The sequence below is a fragment of the Falco punctatus genome, assembly GCF_963210335.1.
Source record: "Falco punctatus genome assembly, chromosome: 6".
Lineage (NCBI taxonomy): Eukaryota > Metazoa > Chordata > Aves > Falconiformes > Falconidae > Falco > Falco punctatus.
In genome coordinates, this window is record NC_137585.1 from 18,934,718 (window position 1) to 18,959,868 (window position 25,151).

General features: G+C 41.2%; 1 protein-coding gene across 15 annotated transcripts in view; it reads right to left on the reverse strand.

Annotated features, from left to right (window-relative positions):
* The window catches only part of SOX5 (SRY-box transcription factor 5), a 652,081-nt gene that overhangs the window by 153,131 nt on the left and 473,799 nt on the right, over nt 1–25,151 (reverse strand). For 13 of the 15 annotated variants that reach the window (XM_080392183.1, XM_080392185.1, XM_080392184.1 and 10 more), the window contains one exon: nt 12,096–12,182. The exons of the other annotated variants lie outside the window; for them this stretch is intronic. In XM_080392183.1, the coding sequence (XP_080248309.1) occupies nt 12,096–12,182 (87 nt within the window). The remainder of the gene's footprint in view (nt 1–12,095; nt 12,183–25,151) is intronic. 15 annotated transcript variants of the gene reach the window in all.

A 25,151-nucleotide genomic window follows, 5' to 3' on the forward strand; every position in this document is an offset into this window, starting at 1 on the left:
AAAGGAAATGTAACTTGATTAACTTCATATTAAGATGCTTGAGATTTATGTGAAAATATTCTCATCACATAACAAAGAACTACAGCAGAATATTCTCAGATATAGCCTCCAAAAAACCTGTGGTACAAGCTGGAAACTTGAGAAACACACTGAAACAGGAACCATAGGACTTTAAACCTGTTCTGCTAAAAACTGTGAAAAGTATGGAAGCCAGTGCTAAAATACTAACAGTGCTGAAGAAAACACTTTTAACTTGGGATTTTTATTTCAAACATTGGAGACAGAGAACTGTTACAAGTAATGCATTTGCCACCTGGCCAGATAATTAATCAGAAATTTCTATTGCCACTTTTCCATCCTTCATTTGTTTTTCCCTCGGAAAAAGGGTGCAGTGTTTCCAAGTGGCACAGCAGAATTATTCTAGAAGGCAGTCCCTTCCTCATCCTGTCCGTGGCTAGTGTGTCGGTTTACTGTAATGCTCGTCTAATGAAGACTATCAGTATCCTGACACTGGCAGTATAACACGCTGGGAACACTAAAACATCTGAAAACTACATATTTTATTTATTCACTCAGCAGATATTTTATTCCAAACTTTTACTGAGGGGTGAGTGTGCACAAGAGAGGGAGGGAGAAGGACCTAGAGAAAGCAGGAAAACACAGGATTGGCTTATTCCTAAAGTTAGGGTAAGCAAAAAGAAATCACTGTCAAATAAACTGTTCGACAAATACACTCACACAGATCAAAGATCTCAGCCAGTACTGGTTCATCAGTGTATTTTGAGCTCCTACAGTAGCTTTCAGTTGGGAATCAAAAAGCACTTTGTAAAGTTAAATTAATCCCCACCACACCTTTGAAAGGTGGAAAAATGTTTCCATATGTGTAAACTGACAGAGGGGTCACAGAGTTAGTTACCGACAGCGGCAGAAAAAGCAATGTTGATAGCCAGCCCTGCGCTGCAAAGCTCAGGCTGTGCTTCCCGAGAGGGAGCAGGAGGCTCCACGCGCTGCCACCCCGAGCACGACGTGGAACACCTGCACAACTGCAGGGCCATCCACCTACAGGACCTTCTTTAATCTGATTTACCTAGAGAGAAGCCAAAAAAACTTCTTCCCCGGGAAAACAGCAGCTTTATTTGAGTTGCAGGAGTGAGAGGAAAGACTGGATGAACTAAGAGCAAGTGCTCAGGGTACTGAGGTGCTGGTGCAGACGCCGGAGCTGCAGGCACGCTGCAGCCATGCAGCTGTGGGCAAATCCACCAAACTCTGTCTCTTCACTGTTGCTCAGTATTTAAAGAAATTCTGAGGTGCCTGAAGTGACGGGCTTTATGTACTAACTTTACAAGTACAATGCATAATTCCTTCAGCTTCTAAAAATGGAAGGGAAGTAGTATGACAAAAGGCAGCCTCCTCGCTTTGTGTTTCTCGAGCAATTTCAGTTTGCTAATAAACCAAAAGGGAGAATTTATCAGTCAAGTGCTAAAGAAAATCTCTTGTTGGAGAATACTTTCCGGAAAACATGGCTTAGTAGGTACTTTATTTTCATGTGTTTAGCACGTCCTTCTAATAACTTCAATAACACTTAATTATAATTTCAAGTCTTTATGGTATCATTCCTTGCAAAATAAGTACTCAGGCAGCCACACTCTCAAGTGACCTGCACAAAACCAGAGGCAAGAGAGACCAGATGTGTGGGTCTGCTGGGAGTCGGTGAGCTTGGTGCTAGATTTCCCCTTGCCTTACCCACAGACCTATATAAGCCCCACTGATGACGAACGACAGATTGGTTTGAATTTTCTTGCAGAAAACTGGTGGCTTATAAAAGTGTCAAAATTAAAAGAAGTACTTGAACCAGACTGTCTTGATCATAAAGTGTTTGCATTCAGTTTGTTTGGGTTTTTCCATGTTACCCTTACTACCTAGCACACCTTTTCTATAATATCTTTCATGAAAATGGCCAACAAACTGGCCATTTCACAGTTGATTCATAAATTACTTAGTTTGCATAACAAATGAAGGCCAAATGATGCCTGATGTTATTTATTTAATGGTGAGCTGAGGGCAACAGCTTGGTCACTACGTAAGTACATTTAGTAACAGGAAATTTTTCTGGTATATTAAACCACACTGCAGAGATAGAGCACCAGTTGCCATTTTTGTATCCCTTTCTAGATGCTGTAGACTGCAGGTAGGCAAGGATGGTGGACTTCTGTCCTATCGTCACTATTTTCTTTCTGTTAACCCTCATGAGATCTAAACCTTTATCATCATGTGAAGTGTCTTGGCACCTAAGGGCTTTCCGTTTTAAGAATTCTACAGCTTACAGAGCAAAACGTGTCAGTATTTTAACTAACTACAGCACCAACCAGATAAAGACAGTTGCTTAAATTATGCTACCTGGGAATTAATGAACTATCGTTGTGGCGGCTAATGCTGCTACGACTTGGGAGGCAGTGCAAACCTCAGTGAGGATAAGCCACCAGCCCCAGCAGCTACCTTCAGCCACTTCATTATTAAACTCACTTAGAGCTCCTCCGAGTAGTACAGAGTTGGGAATAGTTCTGGAGCTGGCCCGTACTCCACACACACTATCTGTACAGTTGCAGTGCTTTCACTCCAGCTATGCAGCGCGGCTGGGAGAAAAAACAAGTGCCCATTATTGCAGTGAACAACTTGACAGCAAGCTAGACCACTTCACACAGGTATTGAGTGAGGAGTAAAAGGAGAGTGGCTCACATCAATGGCTGCCTCAAAAATTACTCCTAATTACCGTCAGATCCACAACAAATAGATATTGCACATTTTATCTTTAACAAAGCTTTTTAACCACCAGACTGCCTGCCTTTCAGGAGATGGCTGTATGTATGTATGGCTCATACTGTTCTCTCTGTACTGCAATGGCAAAATGCGGGTATTTCACAACTTATCAAAACAACTCAGGGAAGAGAGGCATCAAAGTATACACTACGGGTTGATATAGTGAATGGCCCAAGAAAAGATGCTTTCCAGATGCGTCAGCTTATTCTCTACCACCACAAAAAGAGATTCGGAAAGAAAAACCTCCATGTTTGTGGATGCAACACCCACAGCAGATGGCAATAAAAGAAGACTCAAATTAGTGGCATTCTGTATCGTCAAACCTAAACTTCATCTCAGATCAACACTATCCATAATAGTGTTTAAGTAGTAAGAGAAATTTACTCAAATGTGAAATAAACTATTACACATTCTTAGTTCTGATTCACAGTCTCAGACTGGCAGTGACAGTAACATTTTAATAAACATTAGAATGAAGACACCAATATGACCAAATGACACACTTAAAGTGAGAAAACGAACAGGAGAAACCTTGGCATATCCACCCAAAACAGAACCAAAGCAAAAAAAAAGGCAGAGAAACCAATTTTGCAATCAAAACAGTAAATACTTTATTATAATTTATTAGACAGAATGAGAATGTAAATGAGAAATTAGGAAAGCCAATATTTTCTTAACAGGCATTTGAAGCTTTTGCTGCAAATGCACAAGCAATGAGAATGTTTGCCTGCAGCCAGCCTACGGATCCGCTCACATCCGCACGGCACCCAGCATATTTTGCAAGGGGCAGAGACGTGGCAAGGCTCTCCTCAATCCTTCTGACATGTCTCAAACTGCTAGGAATGTTATCAATCAGGGGTGCTCATGTGCACACTCACGCACACCCATACAGACAGTGAAATTTATCCCCCGAGTCAGTTTACTATCAAAGTAATTACATAAATAGCTTTTGAACTGTCAGCATCTGTCTTTCAAAGAAAAATCAAAGAAAACAATGTGTGAGTACAAAGCCTGGAAGACACAATAGTATTGCATTACGTTTGTATCATTAACTATGGTTACAAAAGAAAAAAAAATATCCTCCTGTATCTACACAGGTTGGGGGGGGAAGAAAAATCATTAAATGGAAATAAGAATATTTTTAACTACTCTGTATTCAAATAATGTTAGGATGTATTATAATAATTGCAGCATGCAGTATAGAGCATTTTTTAAAAAGCATCAGCTAACTGATCTTGTTCAAGACTGTGAGCAGGCAGAAAGGTAGTGGTATGCATTTTTTTTTTAAAAAAAAACTGAGATGTTTGTAGAAACTTGCCTAAAGTAATTCTTACCTTTATGCGCTATAAGCCATTTTATTGCTGGCCTCACTGAAGTCACCAGCAGAACTATTTCAGCAAGGCCAAGAATTTTCCTACTGGCTTTAACAGGGATACATGTTAAATAGATAATTAAATCTTTGCTTGACCCAGTTTGATACCAGGTAGGGTTCTAGCCAAGGGGACCCTATGAATGAAGCAATTATTGATGCCATGCAACTCAGCAAGCAAACCAAACCATGCCACAACACAGTTTCTGTCTAACTTTACTCTGATGCAACAGACAGTGTGATGAGGACACAACTACAACCCATACATCAGCTAAAAACTGAGTCACCTCCAAGCATTTCCTGCAGCAGTTTGTTTTTTCAGTGTGATTTTTCAGCTAGGGATGTAACGATTTTGATACAAAATTGAAAAAGAGACGAGAAGGAGCTTTTTCAAACTGAACAGCCTGTTAACTAAACTGTCCTCAGAAGAATCAAACCCCTACTTGCACTTACTATATTCAAATAATAATAAAAAATATCAGCACTACATATAATAAGTACTTTTTTCTTGAGGGTTTCATTCTGGTATCTTTTCTTGAGAGTTTCATTCTCATCCCATCGTCAACTCTTTTTCTTTCCCCACTCCCCACCCCAGCTTTAACTTTGCTCTGCCGCATAAGAAATCCAAACCCAACATTACCCTGCTCGGTAAGGGAAGCAGGAAAGTAAAATAGACAGGTCACCTAGTCATCTTCTACTTAAAAGCAAACTAATCTTTGTCATGCTCTCTCTGAAAAAAAATAATCTATTTATAATGCAACAATTTTAAAGAGGAGTATTCTCCCCTTGCTGCACAGCACAGACGGCTGCGCTGCTGACGTCACCCGACAGTGTATATGTGAGGCAATGGGGACCTGGTGTTACGTGCCTTCAGGAAACGTAGTCTGATAAACACATCTAACTGGCTGAGGTAAGTGCAGAATTTAAACTCTTCTTTCTTCTGTCTTTGAACACAAATGTCAAATGTTTATGACCAAGCAATAAGTATATACTTTAAATTACGTACTTGCTGGTATGTGTTGGTGGGTGGATGTGGGTATGTGCTTGTGCACGTGTGCAAATTCCCTTGATGCTTCCCTATCAATACTTCAGAAAGTGTTTTATTTTGGACTGGCACACAGCTTTTCAGGCCAGTAAATCTTGGAGCTGCCAGGACATAAACATCTAAAAACTGGTATTTATCATTAAGTATTTAAGCCAACTTTACTACACAATGACTGCATCGCTTACAACTACCTACCTTGCTAAATTAAATTACTTCATCTGATTGATATGGGAAGTCAGCATAATAAAAGAAAACTTTCTGACTGCTTTTGACTCAGCAAGCCTCAGCCACCAGAAAAAGAAACAAGGAAAGAAAAAGCCCAGAATTCAAACTGATTTGTCTGTACCTACAGATTTATGTAGTGAATCTTGTTTTCTGTTTGACAAATAAAAATCCTTTTTAGAATAGCAAGCTAGAAGGAAGTTATTTATTTCAGCATACAGACACTCTTAATCTTTTAAGTTTCAGTGGAAGACTTTGCAGAATGAATAAAAACACATGATGAACAATTACCATCTTTTGCCATTACTACCCTCAAGAATTAATATTCTGTGGGGACAAAAACTTAGCCGTCTGCTCTATAACAGACCAGCACATTACTATTTCGCAATGCTGGAAAGAAGTGGTCACTGAGTATTCTTTATTTGCTGTTAGAAAAAGTTTTGGTACAGCAGATTGCAAACAAAGCTTGGTATTCAACCAGGTTAGTAACTTATTGTCAAGGTTACAAAAGGAATAGACAACATTTGTATTGAGACTATTTCTCAAAGGTTATTCATTGTTTTACTGTCTAGACAACAAGCTAGAACTAGGCTACAGAAATGGCATTTGCTGCTGGAATTTCACGCAGCAGCAGGAAAACCTGTAAAAAATACGTATGTGTATGTATATTTGCTTTGTTTTGACAAACTGGTAGTTGTAGCTCAGCAACATTCATCTCTATCAGCACATCTTTCAGGTAATTTCAGTACAAAGAACTGCTTTAGGTCCCTTTTGTCATCCAACCCTCACACCGATTTTTAAATATAGTGGTTTGGCCTCCATATGTTCAAACAAAATAAAGCCACTGGCATTTGCTACTTTAATTAGTTCAATTTTATTCTCTCCTCTCTATTAATAAGCACTTCTTAAAAAGAAAAGTTGTGTTTCATTTAAACAGAACCTGATTTTTTTCTGATCAAATTAAGTACCTTTAAAAAAAATTACATAAATCTGGAAGAACCCAAACTTGCTGCTTTGTCACAAATTCACATTTTTTGCATTTTAGATGCTCTAAAAAAAAAGATTCCTCCAATCCTCCCTTCCACAGATACTACCTTCAACTAACCTGCCGCTCTAAGGTCAAATAGGAGCAGCTCCATCCAGTCACAATCTCCATTTCAGGCTTTCATTTGGCCTGAAAGACTTTCTGCGTTGGTGTGGCTCAGTTGGCACCGTCTCCTTCTCTGCAGCCTGAGAGTATCATATTGCATTGTGACCAACCTCCACTATTTCGGCAGCTGCCAAATTTCCTCTCAAAACTTAGGTTTCCCTGTGTGCCGCTGGGCAGGTTCTATTCCCTGCCCCCCCAGCACTTCTGAAATATTAACAAAGGACTAAAGCTCACTGTCAGCAATTTGCTACTATTAAACACCCCCAAAAAAACAAACACAGAGATACTAAGTAGGTTGCAATAAGTATTGAATTTATCTTACCTCCTTCACTTATGACTCTCACCCTCCTTCTCTCCCCACTCCAAATACAATACTATCCACAAAAAATAATGCAAAACGTCCACATCTGACACAAGTTTGCAAACATTTTTTCAACCATTAATTTGCAAGTGCAAAATTCACACCGCTCCTAAGAAAGTGTGCAGTTTTCACACATCTCCTGGGGATCTGTGCTGTATTAGTCAAAGGTTTAAACCCAGCGTATTCCCCATGAATTACCTCTCTTCTCTTCCCCCTCCTTCCTCTTGTCCACATCTAAACACAGAATCCCTAGCTTCCTTGTCTTCAGTTTACAGATTATGCGATCCAAAGTGTCACTCACTGGATTACTGCACATAACCTGAGCACTACTCAAAGCTTACTTGTCTTCAACTTGTCCAGCATTACTTAAATGGAATTATCCGTCACAATCCATATACCGAATCTGCATAGCACACTTATCTCAAGATTCTGTGTGTCACCTACCAGATTATCCGTTTTAATCCATACATTGAATCTACATAACATATGTCTTTAATTCATGGGCTCTGATGAGCTATAGTATTGCTGAATGGATTATTTCTCTTTATCCATTATTGGCAGTTGTAAGACCGTTCACTGCATAGTCTCTCATGCCCCATCTTCTGACGTATAAGCAAAATTAGAGTCTTCAGCAAACACAGCTCTATCACACATCAAACACAGCTTGATATAATACCTGCACTGATACTTCACGTAACTTGGAAGCCAGTTTCCCACACAAAAAGAATGTCTGTCTTATTATGCATTAAGGATTAGGATTGGTAGCCTAATCTTTCATTCAATTACACTCAGAAACTTGTGGTTACTCCAGTACCCTCTTTGGAGTCACCTACATTTAAGTGGATACAATGAAGAGATGATTTTACCCTAATGCTGATTCCCTTTAACAATGAATGCAGGAAACACTTCACCCGAGTTGTTTAGGAACTAACCTGTACAATGGAAAAGGATTTTCAAACAACAACAAAAAAATATCAGGTTCAGACTTGCCTGGTCTTTCTTGAAAGATTCAGGTGCAATCACTGTGAACAACGCCTTCACTTCAATAGCAAACCAACTCAGAAAGATTGGAAACAAAAGTCAGTTTAGCCTTTTGTTCCACACACCTATTCAAAATTAGCTAAGTGGAGAACATATAAAATATGTATTATTATTTCTTGACAACTCTCAATAAGCAAGAGATGGACAAGATTAGCAGAAAGGCTTTGTGTACGCCGGGGAAGTTTTAAAAAGAGTTCCCATCGTGGTTAAAGCTGTCTCACATCAGCGTTAGCAAGACTGCACCTCACGATGCGCCTGGCCACCTGGGAGGCCAGCACCGTTCATTGAAGTCTGCTCAGGGGAGGCCCAATGCCAGTGAAACAGATGTTTCATGTTAATTTTCTAAGCATAGGGATGGCCACCGACATCGAAGAGTGTGGCAATAGACTTCTTATACCTTTTGCTACCAACGGCCCAGCCTACATGCTGCATCTGCTGGAAACAGTAACATCGCTTTGGAGGAAAACAGCCACTTTCACCCTGCAATGCACAGGGATCAGGTGGCTACGCTGAAAGCAGAAAGGGGGTATAATTTTCCTTCCTGTAGATGATCGGTTTGAGACCTGAAGTTCTCTCTGCTCCACTGAATCCAATAAACTGCATTATCCGTGAATAATCCAGAGGTCTTTTGAGCCCCGTTCTTGAATATGATGGATATAAGTAAGTTTGAACAGGCTTTAACCAATTCAATATAGAGTTTTACAGCTTTATTTTAAAATATTTCAATTTAACAGCATGTTTTGCGGGTTTTACTGTAGACTTGTTTTGAACAGAGTAAAAATTCCATGGATTTTGAAACAAAATTTCTTAAGAAATCTCCAGTGCCCAAACTGTATAAGTTATTTAGCCCCAGACTACCTCTCCAAACAAAGAGAGGCACTTCAGTTAAAATTTCTGCAGATATGCAAGGTTCTAGATTTTGCTCCATTTAAGTAGAAGAGTATTCCCTTGCAGCACCTTTCAGTCAAGCCTCGGAGCGCAGTATCACATTTCCTTTTCCATTAGTAACTGGACATACATAGATCCTTCTTAACTGTGATCTTGTTGCTTGTAGCTAGACCTCTGCACATACTCAGGGATGGTTCTCCCATTTTACAGGCATGCAGACGAAGAAAGGGGGGATTAAAGTAGCTGCCGAAAGTAACAAAGGAACTAAGAGGAACAACTGAATACAAAATGTGGGAGTCTGGCAACTTCCAGCCATTCACCAACTCCCCCATCTTTAATAAAATATTACTGCTTTCTAACTTAAAAGAAATCACACTAATAGAAAATAAAGTCTTCTGCTTCATCTCCCTTTCTTTTAATCTCTCCCAGAGAATAAAACTCAATGGTAATAACACAGACTTGGGCATTAACAATATGTAGCCTAGTGCTGAGACTTTAGCACATGACATACTAAACCTCCCCCAGATCTAATGAAAAACACAATGAAATTTTGAACAGTTACATGGAAAAAACTATGCAGTTCCTAAGACAGTTGGGCAGTACAGCTTCTAGTGCTGTCCACATTCCAGGGTGTATTAATAATAAGACGCTACTTGTGCGGGGTTTCCAAATATCACTAATAGAGAAATAAGGAAAAAAAAAATACAGCTGCCAGGCCAAATACAGGGAGAAGTTAATTAAAAAATCACAACTGGAAAACTTAATAACTCTATGTTCCTATAGAAGGACAAAAACATTTTCTAGCATAATATACGTGTGTTTGGACACGCGTACGTGAGTATAAAGCAGCTCAACTTGCACACCTTTCATGTTGCCTCACTAAATACAGCTGCAATACAGCTGAGCCATTGTTTGTTGGCCGCTCATGGCTGGCAGTGCCATGAAAACCGCATTCCTGGGCACTAAATAATCAGCCTGCCTGACCCCCCAAGAACCTGTAAGTCAAATTCATTTACCCCCAGAGGGCAATGCTCTATTGTATCCTCCCTCCTTTCTAGCCACCTAGGAACAATGGACAATAATTGCAACTGTCACGGCAGTCAGTAGGAAAAATAAACCAGTGCCTGTTTTCACAGCTTACTGCCAAAGCTGATCCAAACACCTAATAACCATGCCCCCAACCATAGAACCACAGTCGCACTAAAAAGCCTCAGATGTGAGGCTTTTGAACAGAGCTACAGAACAATAACTCGACTTGTGTTCAAAATATGAAGCTAAAAAACAAAAATTAAAGCAAAGAAAACTCTTCTTTGAGGCTGTGCTGTTGCTCCCCATCCTCCCCCCAGGCAAGACTGAAAGGACTGTTGAATTTCTTTCGTGCTAGCATATAGCTGCTGCTGCCGCTTTCAAGTTTAGCTTGTGAAAGGGAAAGAGAGGAAGGGAGAAAAAAAGATTGCCCTCCAACAGAACAAGATCATAGGGACTGGGAACAGACCGCCTTCTCAGTGCGCAGCACTTCTCAGGGCAGCTTCACCGAGTCCAAAGGCAGAGGGAGAATCACTGCGAGTCCTTCCAAAGGCTCCAGCGTGTCCAGAGTTAAGAGGCTCCAGACAACATGCAAGAACTGCTGAAACACACACCCAAAAGTGGGTATGAAAGCTGCCTGTGTACTTCAGGCCTAAAAGATCTTAAAGACTCATCAGTCTGTGGCAGCCGATGATGCTATTTTAAAACAATATACTTTTAAAAAACAGAACTCGCAGATAAGCCCAGTGGCTACCCTGTCTCTTCACAACCTGTTGCTTTACGCACATGGAGCAAACGTGCTCAGTGGGAATAAAGAACCCAGGGTTTGGCCCTCTGTTATAATAATAATATCTTAGCCTATTTGCGGCCGAAGCACTATATTCGGCTATAAAGTTATCCTACATATGTAACGTATACATATATATATTTTTGAATTACAGCTTCTTGGGGAGAAGCTAAGGGAAGCAAGTGGCATACTTTCCAACTTGCGTAAGTCAGCGGACTAGCGCAAACTAATGCCAGTGGCTTACGAGTGACAGGCTGGAAGGCACACATCATTAAAATAACACTATCTTTGCACATGTACCAATACATTAACTTCCAAGAGCGTATCATATTCTATTCTTTACTGAATGCTGCCCACCTCCTGTGCAGAAGGCGCTTAAACCTGTCAGGCACAAGGTTTGGGAGCCGGCCTGAGTGAGGATCTCGTTATCAGGGACAAAATTGGTAAGCAAAGAAAACAAAAATAACAAAGAGAAATGAAATCTAGTTTATAAACATAAAAGAAGGGTTTCATTTAAATCTCATTCTACTTTCACATTTCCAAAACAACATTGGCTTGGATTTTTCTACTCCAGATGTATGCTGATACGAATGGGAGAAGAATCAGAGTCACTGTTTCTTTTCAGAATGATAATGGCTGCTCTGAAAACTAATTTTTTTACGCACATGTATTTTGAGTCGGTTCCTCATCACAAGCCCTGAGGAAGAATTATAAAAATATTAAATTCCGTGAAAACAAACAACTACAGGTTCCCTAAAATGACCTCACATATATAAAATGGGGAAATATCTTGGCAAAGCAGAAGCTACTGCTGCTGGAGAGTGGTCAAATTTTGTCATTTTCCTTCTGGAGTACAGCTTTAAAAGAACATGCTTTAGTGCACAGATGTTGTACGCTGTCTTTTAAAATCTGCATTGCCTAATTTTGGTACCTAGAGGTATCATTACACAAACTTTGCTCTTTCCCCTCCCCCCCCCCCTACACACAGAGAAGTCAAAAAAATCTACATCATCAAAATCTGTCCAAAAATTAACAAGGACTTCTGATCACCCTCAGATTTCAGAAGCTGAGCTCTGCTACATTCTGACACCACATAAGCCTGTGTTTGATATGTGATTTGACTTTTTTTTCCAACCCAGCAAGAGAACATGTCCTCTTACAACACAGAATAATATATGCAACAAAAGCTTTACAGAAGTTCATTCACTTAGGGCAATATACCATTTAATTTATTTACATTATCACAGATGGAGAGCATACATTTCATTGAAGCCCCAAATTACGACGTTTCAAGGGGAAGGGAAGAAGAGCAAACAAACAAAGTTCCATAAAGCCAGTGATGGCTGTATATTCATTCTCAATTTGTTTTTATCACAGAAACAGCATTACCTTTTATTTCTCCAAAGTTCCCTGATCCCATGGCAAGAAGCTTGTCTTTCCAGTCCTTTGATAGTAGCTTTTCAATACTGGGAGTTTCTGAGTGAAGGGGGGGAAAAAAAATGTAAGCAAATCAACATGACTGTCTCCACAATAGAACTCATTAAAAGTCTATCTGCTAAAAATAAGGCCAACCCTATTCTGGGCCCCAGTTCATGATGACTTCATCAACAAACTGATAAGAGGGGAGGGGGGGGGGGGAAGAAAAAAAAGGAGAAAAAAAAAAAAAGTGTTTTGTCACCTGCTGTTTCAAAACCATTAGCTTTTTCCTCTTGTGGAACAAAGCCCCGGTAATTCTGTATGACAATGGGCACATATAAACCTGCAGTTCATTGTTTTTCAATTTGGTGAACAAGTTGCTGCCTATAATGGATGCCTGTCAATTTCTGGGTGTTAGTCTGCAGTCAAAAAATAATTATGTTGATAAAATGCAGAGTAAAGAGAGAGAGAGAGAAGCAAAGAATTAGCTCCTAAATCTGCTACATGTAATTATATCCCTCTGAGTCTTTACAATTACATCCACTTTATAATGTGTGTTTAAACATCGTGTGGTGGTAAGCATACTGTGGAAAGATTTTCTAGTAACACGCACATTATAAATAATAATAAAAAGTTGGGTATGAAAAAAGCTTTAAAAGATTGCAAAATCCAGAGGGAGAAAAGGCATTGCTTAGAATGGAAACCCATTATTTGCTCATTTCAGATTCTATCACTTCCTTTAAAAATAAAATAAAATAAAATATATTTGTTCGGTATTTTCAGGAAAAATGCACCGAGGGTGTGGATGGGTCTGATATTTATGTCTGTAACTCTTGTATTCTGACCTCTTTTTGTGTAGAATTTTAATGCATAAGTAAATATAAATGCTAACAAAATTCAGAGAACATTAAACTCAATTCCAAACAATGTAATTGTATATTCTTGTCAGCATTTAGATGGGTACACAATTACAATAGCTTTCAATCCCACGATTAGCACTGCATTCAGTTAGAAAATGGAGTGTACTAAAAGATAAGTGTCCCAGTATGCCCCATCTAAATAACAATACCCACACTTATTATCTGGATCTAAGACATATACTGCTATTCTCCACATTTGTGTTTATGTGTATTTGTATTTGTTCAGGCATTTGTTTACCCCCTACCAGGAGCATAAAGGGAGTACATGTTAACTTATCAAAGGGACCGTCTGGCCTAGAGACCATACAATTATTAGCAACTGGTTAATTTTCCCCACAGTAAAAACCATTATGAGCAACCTTCATTATCTCGTTTGGCTAATTCTGCCTCCTTTCTTCAAGCCCCAACTTCCAGCTCGGAGGCAGCCGCCCCGCACCGCCGCGGGGAGGCTCCCGGGGGCCCGGCCGGGTCCCCCCGCCCGCCGGCCGGCTCCGCGCGCCGCCTTGTCCCCTCCGCACACACCGTCTGTCACACCCGAGCCCAAAGCTCCCTCACACCGGACGCACAAACGAGCACGGTGGCTCGGGCACACGGTGCCCTCCCGCTCTTCACCGCCCCACCCCCGCCCGCCGCCTCGCGGGGGGTCCGCGCCCGCGGGAGCCCGCGCCCAGGTACGTCCCCGCGGCCGCACCGCGCCGGGCGCTGCGAGCCCAGCGGCCCCGCATCCCACTGGCTGTAGGTGAGATTTATTTTATTTCATCCCCCCCTCCCCCCAACGTTTTTATACACGTTGCAACGCTCCGGTGTCCTCTGTAACTGCTCTCAGAGGGGCAGGCTCTGGCAGGAAGGGTCGCTCCTTGCGCTGACCCCGGACACGGTCACCCAGGAGGGCCTGAACGCCAAGTTTTCTGTTAGAAACCCGACAACTGCAATGAAATCCTAACGAAATAGATGGGAGAAGCTGCGGTGCAATGACCGTTTCCCTGCCGGGGCTGACGATACGGAGAAGCCGCCACGCTCGAGGCACTTCCACCGCTACTTCTGAAGTTTGCGGGTCGCCTGGAAGCACCCACGAAGGAAACCATTCTCCCAAACATGTCTGAATAGGTCGAACAAACGCCGCCACTTGTCTTTTTTTTTAAAAAAATATTATTTTATTTATTTTATTTTCCGCCGCTTTTCTAAAAAATTCTCGACCAGCGTGTAAACAGGCCAGAGCAAACGCGGTATTTGTAGCAGAGGGCCGTCAGTCACTAAAAGCTAACAAATCTTTGCAAAGCAGGAATGCGGCAATGAGAAATCCATTGTGAGCCGACAATAGGCTCCAAGAGCCTGCAGGCACCAAAAGCAGCCCGCCTTACTTTTAAAAGTCTATTGTCAGCAAAGTCCACCACAAAGCTTTTCCCCCTGCGGCTAGACAAAATATTCGCCGTGGTGCGCTCGGCAAGAAACAGAAGTCTTCTGTCTAACTTGCCGCGTTAAAGCAACAGTAGCCGCTCGCCGGGGCTGCCAGGGCCCCGCTGAGCCGGCCGTGGCTGAGGCATCGCCCGCCCCGCCCCGCCGCAAACGGGGCTGCGGAGCCCGCACCGATCCGCCGCAGCCGCCCGGCGAGCAGCGCTGGGACGGGCCCCGGTGTGACTTTACGGGGAGGGCATGCGTGCGCGGGGGGGTGTGCGCACCCCGCTGTGTCAATCCGCACCCCGGTGACCGAGGGACCAGCGTTACAAACGAGTTACCCTCCTCCGCACCCCGCCACCTGACTCCGCCGGTGATTGCGGGAGAAGCCGGCGGAGGAAACGAGCGGAGGATAATGAAGGCGATGGACCGGCCGTGGTATCAATGACTGAATTTCTGCGAGAATGGTAAAAGATCTCGGTAGGAAAGCGCGATTAGAGATGTGAAAGGCCAAATGGCAAAATCCCAATAGTAACAATGCATCTGTTCATTAATGTGTGAATATGAGTAATATGAAAATTTAACACGATTATAAGCCCCTCAGCAATTCTGATGGCATAAAAGAGATTGTGGTGATCTAATCAGCGCTTCCCCTGTTGAAATACTGTATGTTAACTATTTAAAATGATATTATATAGATTTTTTTCCTTTAAACCCCCCCCCCCACATAATCATATTTAATTGATGTACTAACTTAGTTTCAAACCTCCCTTGACTTGAACTGCAATTTTTACATAAGGCGCTTCAACAGAATTTCGATCTAGAATCAGCAAATCGGTGTCCTTCTGCTAATACTTAAAAAGAACTTTAATTCTGAAAGACAATAGCTTCCTCACCCCTATAGCTTTATAGAGCTAAAGGGCTATATTAAATTACAGCTTGTTTAATTCTATTATATACCGTGTTAACATATTGTACTTACATAAAATATGCTATTCATGTACTCAACCTATCACATTTCAGTAGATGCTTGTGAAATACATTATGCACCATATCTTGGAAACAACCATTTATTATGTCATTTACATACGCCATTAAAAAAAGATTTGAAATTTACACATCTTAAATAAAAATAACTGTTTAAAAGGTTACAACTGTAGAGCTTTCATGAATTATACAGAAAAAAAGTAATCTTTTGTTCAGGTTTTTGTCTGATTTTTTTTGTTTTGTTTTTTTTTTAGACTTCATTGGGAAGATGATGCTCTCAAATTAAGAAAAGAAATAAACACTGTATCTTGTTTGCAAAGCACTTGTTCTCTGGATTTGTTAGAAAGTCAGTAGAACTTTCAACGCTTGCGCACATTAATGTGCAGCTTGAAACTGGGAAAGGGGGCTTGCAGACAGGTACTACTATTCTTGATCCCCACTTCACCACTTACTCTCCCCTTGGATTCACCAGAACAATGTTCCTACATCCAAAATCTGAGGCATATTGTGACAAATTTTGGATATGCATCAGGATAGCTATGCATTATGATAATCTATATTAGCATTTCCAAAAAAGCTATACACAGTGTGATCTGCCACTCTAAGTTCTGATTATTCAGAGTGTCTCCTAATTTCATCTTCGAGAGGAACCCAGGATTAGCCCCATTTCTTCTTCTGAGTCCCACTTGAGCTAAGGATATCTCCCATTACCTATTTGCAATGTAGGTCCTACTGCACACAATAAAACAACTCCAAGTCTATCCACAGCACAGTATGAATACATCTACAGAAGAGTTGTTCACGGGTTGCTTGTGAACAGTAATTCACTAATGTTTGGGAAACATTTTTGTTCCAGAAACACTATAAAAAGTGTTAAGTGGTGTTAGAGAAGGGGATTACGGGTAGGGTACCAAAGAAAAAGACTGATGGGAAGAATAACAGGAATCATTAAGGCAATGTTGGCGAAGAGAAGACGGATTGAATTAATAGAGATACAAATTCATCCACAAAAATTATTTCTGCTGTCTCTATTCAGCACATTTGTCAGTCATTAGCTCTTTCTAGAGATATTTACGGCACATTTTGTTTTTCTTGTTTCACCCTTGCCTCTGTTGCTTGCATATGCTTCTTCGCATCACTGCATATGGCAATACCCACTGGTGAATGGCCCTCCAACTGTGCCAGCAGCACACTGGCTCCTCGGTGCCCCCCGGCCCCGCCACTCTCCCTCCTCCCCTCCTGCCCTCCTGTGCCAAGCACCATCGAGACTGACTCCCTCATCTACAACAATGAGACCTGGAGACCGATGCCAGCAGCCAGCAATTCTCACACAGGCCTTCAGTGCACAGAATTAAACCACTTTCTCACTGGTGCAATAGTCCCATGTTAACTGCTCTGATTTGCATGTACAGACTCACGTATGCATTGATCTGTATGTGTTGGGCACGCATATACATATGCTGTATTGCTCTGACAGTAACGGAAAGCAAAGCATCTAAGTAACATAACATCGCTTTTTAATCTAACTTTTTGTGTGCTAACAAGTGTGCCACTGTACCTCTACTTCTGTATTTGAAGTTTAAATATAGCTTCATCAACTTATTTGCTTAAAAGACTTAAAGTTTTCACACCGAGTAAGCAGCAGTTTGTTTCCAGAAGTGGTAAAGGCTACAAAGCCATAGTAAGAGGCACCACTTTTAGCACAGTCTGCTAGACTTCTATTTAATTTAGTCTGCTTCCAGAAGTTGTGTTAATTTTTTCAGGCATTGTAACTCCCCTTTGGGAATGACCTAATCCTACTCTCAATTCAGTGGCAGTGCAGATGCACGTGTACCTGAACCTGCCTCGGCAGCCTTCCAAAAACGCAGTCCCACAGCGCAGTGTTCCCTTCAGGCCTAACCTCTCTGGTAGCTCTTTTCAATCCATGCTCCAGGGTCACAGTCCTGGAAATCCACTTAGAAAAGCTTTGAACGGTCTTCACTGCCAAATCTCTTCCTATTACCTCTTTCTGCTCCTGCTGATTATTTACTAAAAGCACACTTCAGTCTCATGCAGCTGCTTGCTTCCAGAGAAAGGCATGCACTTCCATCATGCTGTAACAAGGTGTGGGACAGGGCATCGCCACATGAGGTGCTTCCAGAAGAACCATATTTGAAGAGGAAAGGGGAAAGCAAAGCTCTGACATTGTAAAGAAGAGACAGCTTCTCCCGTAAAAGGGAAGGAGGCTGACATTAAGTCGAACACGAGTCAGGAACGGTAGGAGTCCTGCTTTCGTGGTGTGTGGGCGTCTGAGCACGGGTGCTCTCTGAAGGAGATGCCCAAAGTGTTCCCTCCTCCATAACTACTGTGAACAGTTCTCGTCCTGGGATGAAAGACTCCTTAGAACAAAGTAAATGAAAGATGTTTGGCCTCAGCAAGGATGATGACATGAAGTGTAGCAGAGCAGAGAGAAGCCAGGAGCTGCTCAATACCCAGCCAGACCACCAGACATTTCCTGCCAACTCGTGTCATTCCTAGAGGAAGAAGTATTTGGTCGGCACAAATGATCACGAATAAACTTTAGCATTGGCTGATATACCTTCCACTTTTGGCAAGCACTTTATATTATGAAAGAGCTGGCAAATACCCTCCATCCATTATTCACTCTTTTCTTCTGCCATGGTCATAAATATGTTACACCTGTTGGCCACAGTTCCACTCACCATTTCTACAACCCTCAGCTATTGACATGCCATCCCACTGGTACTCTGTTCTGTGTTCACGCACCACAACGAACCCTTTCTGGTTTAAATCAGGAAACAAGATTAAGGTCAGATCTCCACTCTTCCTTTGAAAGAGCAGACAAGCACATAGTCAGACACAAGAAATTTCTCTTTTTAGGCACCCATTTCTTATTATGAAGGTCATACCTATACAAAATCAGAAACAATTTTCATAGCAAAGAAAATAAAGCAACTATTATGATGAAATGTTTGGTATCAGCAGGTTACATAGACACACAGCATCTGCATACACATACGGTTCTCCATCAACAGAATCATGCTTTTAGGGAACTACTTGCAGCTAGGCAAGACACTATGAATCATGAGCAGGCACAACACAGAATGTATTTAAATTTGGAAATCAAAGACCACACAACATACATTTTTCTCTTGCCTTCCAGGAAGTACTGCAATTTTTCACCAGTCTAAAAGCATTTTAAACTTTTGGAGAAGACACTAGGAAACACCTCTATAAATGTAAATACTGTTCAAATGCAGGACATAGTTGCTCAGGCATAATAAGCAAAAATGTGGTGCTAAGGACAATACTACCTGGGGCTTCTCTGACTGGGCAGAAAGTAGTGTGCTGTTGGGTCCTTTGTTGTTTCGAGGTCTTTTACACACAGAATATTTTTTGGACTTTGGGCACAAACTCACGGAGCCGAATGAAATATTCTCATTTCAATGAGATATTTAGGAAGCTACGGTGCTCTGGCCAGCTCATCATAGTGCAACTCTTACTACACCACTTCCATCACAACCACTGTGCAGAAAACAGCTGGGCTACATATGTCCATAGGTGGCTTCCAAACCTACTAAAAAGCTCCCTTCTTTGGCAGGGATAACCAGCCTTCTTGCTCTTGAAACCTCCCGTCCCACATGTTAGCTCCAGCCACACATTAGCTCCCATAGCATTTTATTTCAGAGGATAAAATCAACTTCTGTACCCACAGATGACCGTAGTTACCTGTGATATACAATGACACCAGGTTACCGTAGTATTCTTGTTGCACATACTTGCATAATTTTGTGTACACTTAAATAATAGAACAGTTGTCTTCAGGTTGCTGGCTGTCTTCTCTAATACCCATAATATTGCATTAATGAAGTACACACTACATGAATGATAAGACATTTTTATTGTGATTTCTGGCGCAAGAGTACTGCTTCTTGTGCTAAAAAAAAATAATTCACATAGCCAGAAAAGGCTGTGTAGTACAAGAAATAAATTATTGAAGATTTTAAAATCAAAATCAGTAATCTATGAATGCCACTAAAAACATGATTTTACTCAATCTACAAATACACAAGCAGTTATTTTTAGAACTGCTCACCAATGCATACTGCCAGTCTTACAAGAAAGTTACCTAAAACCACAAGGACATTTATGAAGAAGAAAAGGTTAGAGTAGTCTTCAGATACACTATACTACCAGTTGTTGAACTCATTATCCCTTAGGATGTGAGGAGCCAGCAAACCACAGCACAAGGTAGGAACACATGGCTAAGCAGGACAGGGGGAGGGCATGCACAGGGACTTTTTAAGCTAGGTTTGTGGCCAAAACTAGCATTTCATTCAGCTACACCCTCAGGAACAGTCAGGCTATTGTCTGAAATCTTTAGTTTCCATCACCTGAATGCACCGTTAGCTGTGTCCTTTTCAGGCTGTCTTGTTTCAACAAATGGTCGCCTACTCTGGGAGCAGTGTCACACTCCAGATATGACACATACAATGCAAGAAATGAAGCCTGTCATGTAAACCTTCTGCCACTCCTTCAGTCTCCCAGCAGTGGAGTCTATGTTCATTTTGGGGTTACATAGGCAACACTCAATTTTCTCAGCTTCCATCCACATTTTTGGTACACAGATTCAGGACAGAGTCTGCTTTCAGAACGTGAAAAATTCAGGTATTTCTAAAAGCCTGACTGTCATACACTTTTTCTGGACTGACAATGTCTACATAAATAAAATGTCCACAAAGCCTTTGTGAGGCCTGCATACCTGACAAAACCACCTCCTTTACGAACACAGTATTGAGTCAGGGAGCAAGCCTGCATCCCTGCTCTCACCTCAGAACAACAGGGAATTCCAGCTCAATCTCTGTTACTTCCACCATGCTAACTTGTAGAGTACATACTCTGCTGCCTTACGTACCGTAGCAACAACAGACCCCATCAAGGCTACTAAGTGTACATTGTTTACCCTCTAAACAATAATATCCTAGGGTTGCGAGCTGCTGTATGACAATTGTCACCTGTCCCACTGTTGTGGGGGACGCATTCATATTTGTGTGCCAGGGCAGCTGGACAGTGGCATGCTCTACTCACACCTCTGTGACCTAGCCTTTCACATCAAGCCTGGAGTCACTGCTGGCTGCCTCGCATTTGCATGGGGATGGGGCCACGTTACTTGCAGGATACCTCTGAAACCACTATGGCTTAATTATTCTGAAGAAACACTGGAACAGCGTAGTTTGTAGTCACTGCTCAGTTATCTTCCATCTAAATCCTTGTCCTTGCAAATACATAGTAGGACATGGCTGATTCGAGGATTGATTCAATCTCTGCCTTCCCCATTTCTGCAGCAGAGCAACTGTGTCCCCCAGAGAAGGGCACACCGAGGCACCGTGAATGGCACTGGATGCTATGCACAGGATAATATATCTTTTGTCACTGAAATTTGTTGGGACTCAGTGCTTTGGATTCCCAAAGGCATTCAGGAGCATAAATCTCATTCTGGAAAGGAATTAGGCTCTAACTGCCTTTGGAGATCCAGGCCAGTTGGCCAAAACAGCCGAACGTGAACATATTCTGCCAAATGCGGCATTTCGCTGGCACAACTGTTGCCAGAACATCTCTTTCAGCATACAGAATCTTTAGAACAATCCCAAGTCCCCACTAACGCTGTCTTCTTCACCCCTAAGAAAAGTAACAGATAAGAACGAAGCAAGTTATTTAACCTTAACAAACCTAAAAAAATAAGTTAAATTTTAAAAATGTTCCCTATACTTTCCTGATATACAAGAAATAAATTAATAAATGCAACAGAGTAACTCACTTTCAAACACCTGAGCAGCAACATTTTCCTTTTCATTGATGGTACAATTACACCAGCAGGAATCCTTACGAAAAGAAGGGCAAGAGTAAAATAAAAAAAACCTCTGCTACTCATGTAAAAAGAGATTTTTGTCTTAATCTGTGTTCTTCAACTTTCTAATGCCTCTTTAATTCCAGGCATCTCTAAATGAAAGAAGGAATTGATTTTCTCAGGAGTGGTCCACCCAGCAAAAAAACCTGTGTCAGTTGACAGAAGGAGGCACTATACCAAGCCTGAGCTTCACTGAAACTCTGAAACCACAAAGATGTTTTAATATTTCCAGAGACTATTTCAAGAGTAACAACATAAAAACAGAGACATCTGGAATTAAATACCATTAAATTTCACTTCAGTTTTATTTTTCTGTCTCACTTGAACAGAGATACTCCACTGTAATATATATTCCCCTGAAATATATTTTTGTATTAGTGCTACCAACAGAGTCAGTTTCTAATTAAAGGGCCATAATATCTTGTTAATATTAACAGAGAGCAATGTTTTTGGTCTGCTAATTTTTTACATGTTCAGCACATCCTTAATAAGCAAGAAGGCTTAAAAAAAGCATTCAACAAGATGACTATACACTAACTTTTTATGGGTATTGACACATCATTAAAGATGTTCTAGGGAGATTCCATGGTTTATCCTCTGACAGAAAAGATCTTTTGTGCTGACCTGTCTCTTCTTAAGTAATTAAGTGCTTTCTCAAAAAAATCCTAAAACAAAACCCCAAGAGAGCCAAAAAGTATACAATCTAAATAACCGTAAAAAAAGAAATTGAGAACTACAGTGTTTGGCTAGAATTTCAAGGAAATCCTTCTGAAGCTCAACCACTCCACTTCTAAAATCCTAAATTCAACAGCAGCAATGTAACCCTTCACATACAGTTACTATGGCATTTTTTTACCTGAAAGTCTCAAAGCAACATTTTTAAAAATGGAAAAAAAATGAGTCTTGAAGTGCTCATAATTTTCCTCAAAATGCCAAAACCGAGGACTCCACGTGATGAAGCTGAGGTGACGATCTTCTAAATAGTCTATCTTTCAGCCCTTACCCAGTCATTATTTCCCACCACCAAACAGTACGCGCCTCCAGCCTCCAGCCACTCCGCTGCAAAGGGAGCTGTCGATAGCTCGGGCTCCTCACCCCTCGGTCACCTTTACCTTGACAAAGAGGGAAGAGGAGCCTTATTGCCAGCATGGGAGAGCAATGCAATTAAAAAAAAAAAAAAAAAAAAGGAAATAAGAAACTGAAACAAGCACTCTTGTCACAAACCCGCAACTTCTGCTGTTGAGGCCTGGTTTGGGTTTTTTTTTGGTTGACTATCTCTGCTCTCGGACACAGGCAGCCGGAGCTCCGTCCCCCTCACCCAGCGCCCCATCAGTCCCCTCCATCCCGGCGAGCGGCCAGAGCTGAGCTGAGCTGGTGGCCGGGCGCTGGGCAGGTACAGCCCCGCTTCCCAGTGGAAGCCACAAAATGTCCTGATGCAGCTGCACCAAAGTGCATGTTACTGAACTAATCACTGGTTTCAACCCTCCACCCCCACCCTCTTTCTTTTTTTTTTTTCCCCCTCTTTTTTTTATTTTTTTTTGACAGCTGTCTTCCTATCTTCCCAACAGGTGCTATTAGGCCCTGAACAATGGCGAAGGCTTTTAAGCCACTGCTGTTGACAAGTGAAAGGGAACAACAAATGGCTCGGTAGTGCTCTTCTCCCCGGGTCACTCAACCAATGGTAATAGTTATTATTTTTATTTATTAGCTCTGTGGCACTGTCCTCCATTGTACCTCCTCCAACCTCCCCTTTCCGTGACAGCAAGGAGCTTTTTAACTTTTAATAAAAATGGGCGAGCGCTTAGCTCCTGAGCTGGCTCTTTCTGTAAAGTGCACAGCTAATGAACGTTGTCCATTTAGATCTGGATAATTTATGATGTCAGTGGAGGGGAGGTGGGGAGGGCTGGATCCAGATATGGCCATTAGTTACACTGCCAGGGGTGGCAGCAAGAGTAAGGGGAGGTGGAAGCTGGACAGAAAGAAGAGGTGTCATGTGTCCCGTCCCTGTCCCCCCCATTTATTTTTTTTGCAGGATAATTACAAGGTTAGGCGATAAGTAAGACATTCCCTCTTTTCAGGTTAACACAATTTTTCTTTACCCTTCTAAGCATTTCAATGACCATATTATAATGCCCTTCAGAAAACAATGGCAGATGGAAGAAAAGTTAATTTTCCCTTAAATGAAAATGACTGTGCCCATTTAAATGATGCACTCAGACCTGTTACCACTAGGAGAAAAATACATGCCAAAATGTTTTCTGATCCTAATAATGAATATGTGCATACATACACATATATTGACTAGTTGAGGTTACTCAATCAATTTATGTAACACTCCATCAAATGCAGACATTGTATTGCCACTTGTTCTGGCAAACCAGGTAAATATGAAGGCAAATCAGGCAATTCCAAATCCAAACAAAATCAGTAAGCCGCGAAGTAAGTCACCTGGAAGCACTAATATACTTGAAAGCACAATGCTAAAAACCATCAAAATATTGACATATCACAGAACTGGTTGGTTTAGAGTCACATGTTATCAATCAAATTGAGGTAAGAGCACATACATCTTTTGATTATCTGGACCATTTATTTAAATCGTAAGTTGACAGAATTGTGTAGTGAAAGGGCTACAGACATCAGATTGTCTGCGCACTTCCTAGAGTGTGTAGTATTATAATTTCAACCTAATGATAATATTGAAAAAACCATGAAATACTCATTTGGGATGTTAATAAAACCATTAAAAGGATTTAAACAATTGAAAATAGAAAACTGAAAAGGATATCCCCCTGAAACAAGCAAGAAAACACATAGTAGGCTCAGATTTCTATTCTCTTTAAAAATACGACAGACTGTTTTACCACTGGAAGTGAGAATTAAAGCACATACGCCTGATGCTAAACAAGTACACATCCTGAACTCCTCTTGCACAACATATGTGAAAACAAAATCTCAATCATCGATTGCCAGATGCCAGAAAGATATGAACAATAATAATAATAAGAAGAAGAATAAAAAGATGTATACTATAAATCAAAGCTTCTGAAGTGCAGGTAGTTTCACAGTAGATCAGACTGCTAGTTGTGATGTAGATTATATTTGCATGGAATCATTATGTCAAATTAAGTAGAAATTATTAAAGCTAATGTCATCTTTGGACTTGCTTAAAATAATCCTCCAAGATTTGCACACAGGCTTCTCCACCAAAGTGCAGCATTCCATCTGCCTTGACAACTTGTTCTGTTTGTTCTCACTTGTCTCCATTCATGGATTTTTTGGACTCTGTTATTTTCGGCGTAAATAGGGAGAGGAAATACACTGGGTTTCCTTTTGATCTAGCATTTTTCTTCCTGAGTTAGGAAATAACATCAGGATACATGGGTGGTTCAGCCATGTAAAAGTGGTGACAGGTGATCCTCAAATCAGCAAAGAGAAATCAGAGAAAGTCTATTATGCATAGCTCTTTAACGTAACAGTTCTAGACAAGGGGAAAGGAAAGTCAGAAAGTAAAAGCAGAAAAGACAAAGAGGGGGAAAGAAAAGAGAGACAAAGAAAACAATACCGAGAACAAGGAAAGAACAAGACCAAGAAAGGGGACTCATTTGTCAAAATCCAAAAGACTTATATTACACAATGCACTGAAGGAGTAGGAGAGTCAGGGCGACTCTGCAGCCACTCGCTGACTATTGAAAATGCTCACAAACACCGGAGCTCCCCCATTCCCCAGCCATCCAATAGATAACTGCCACAGCCCAGGCAAACGTGAAAGAGAGGAGGTAAAGAGCTATAACGTGAACTTCTGCTATCAGAAAAGAC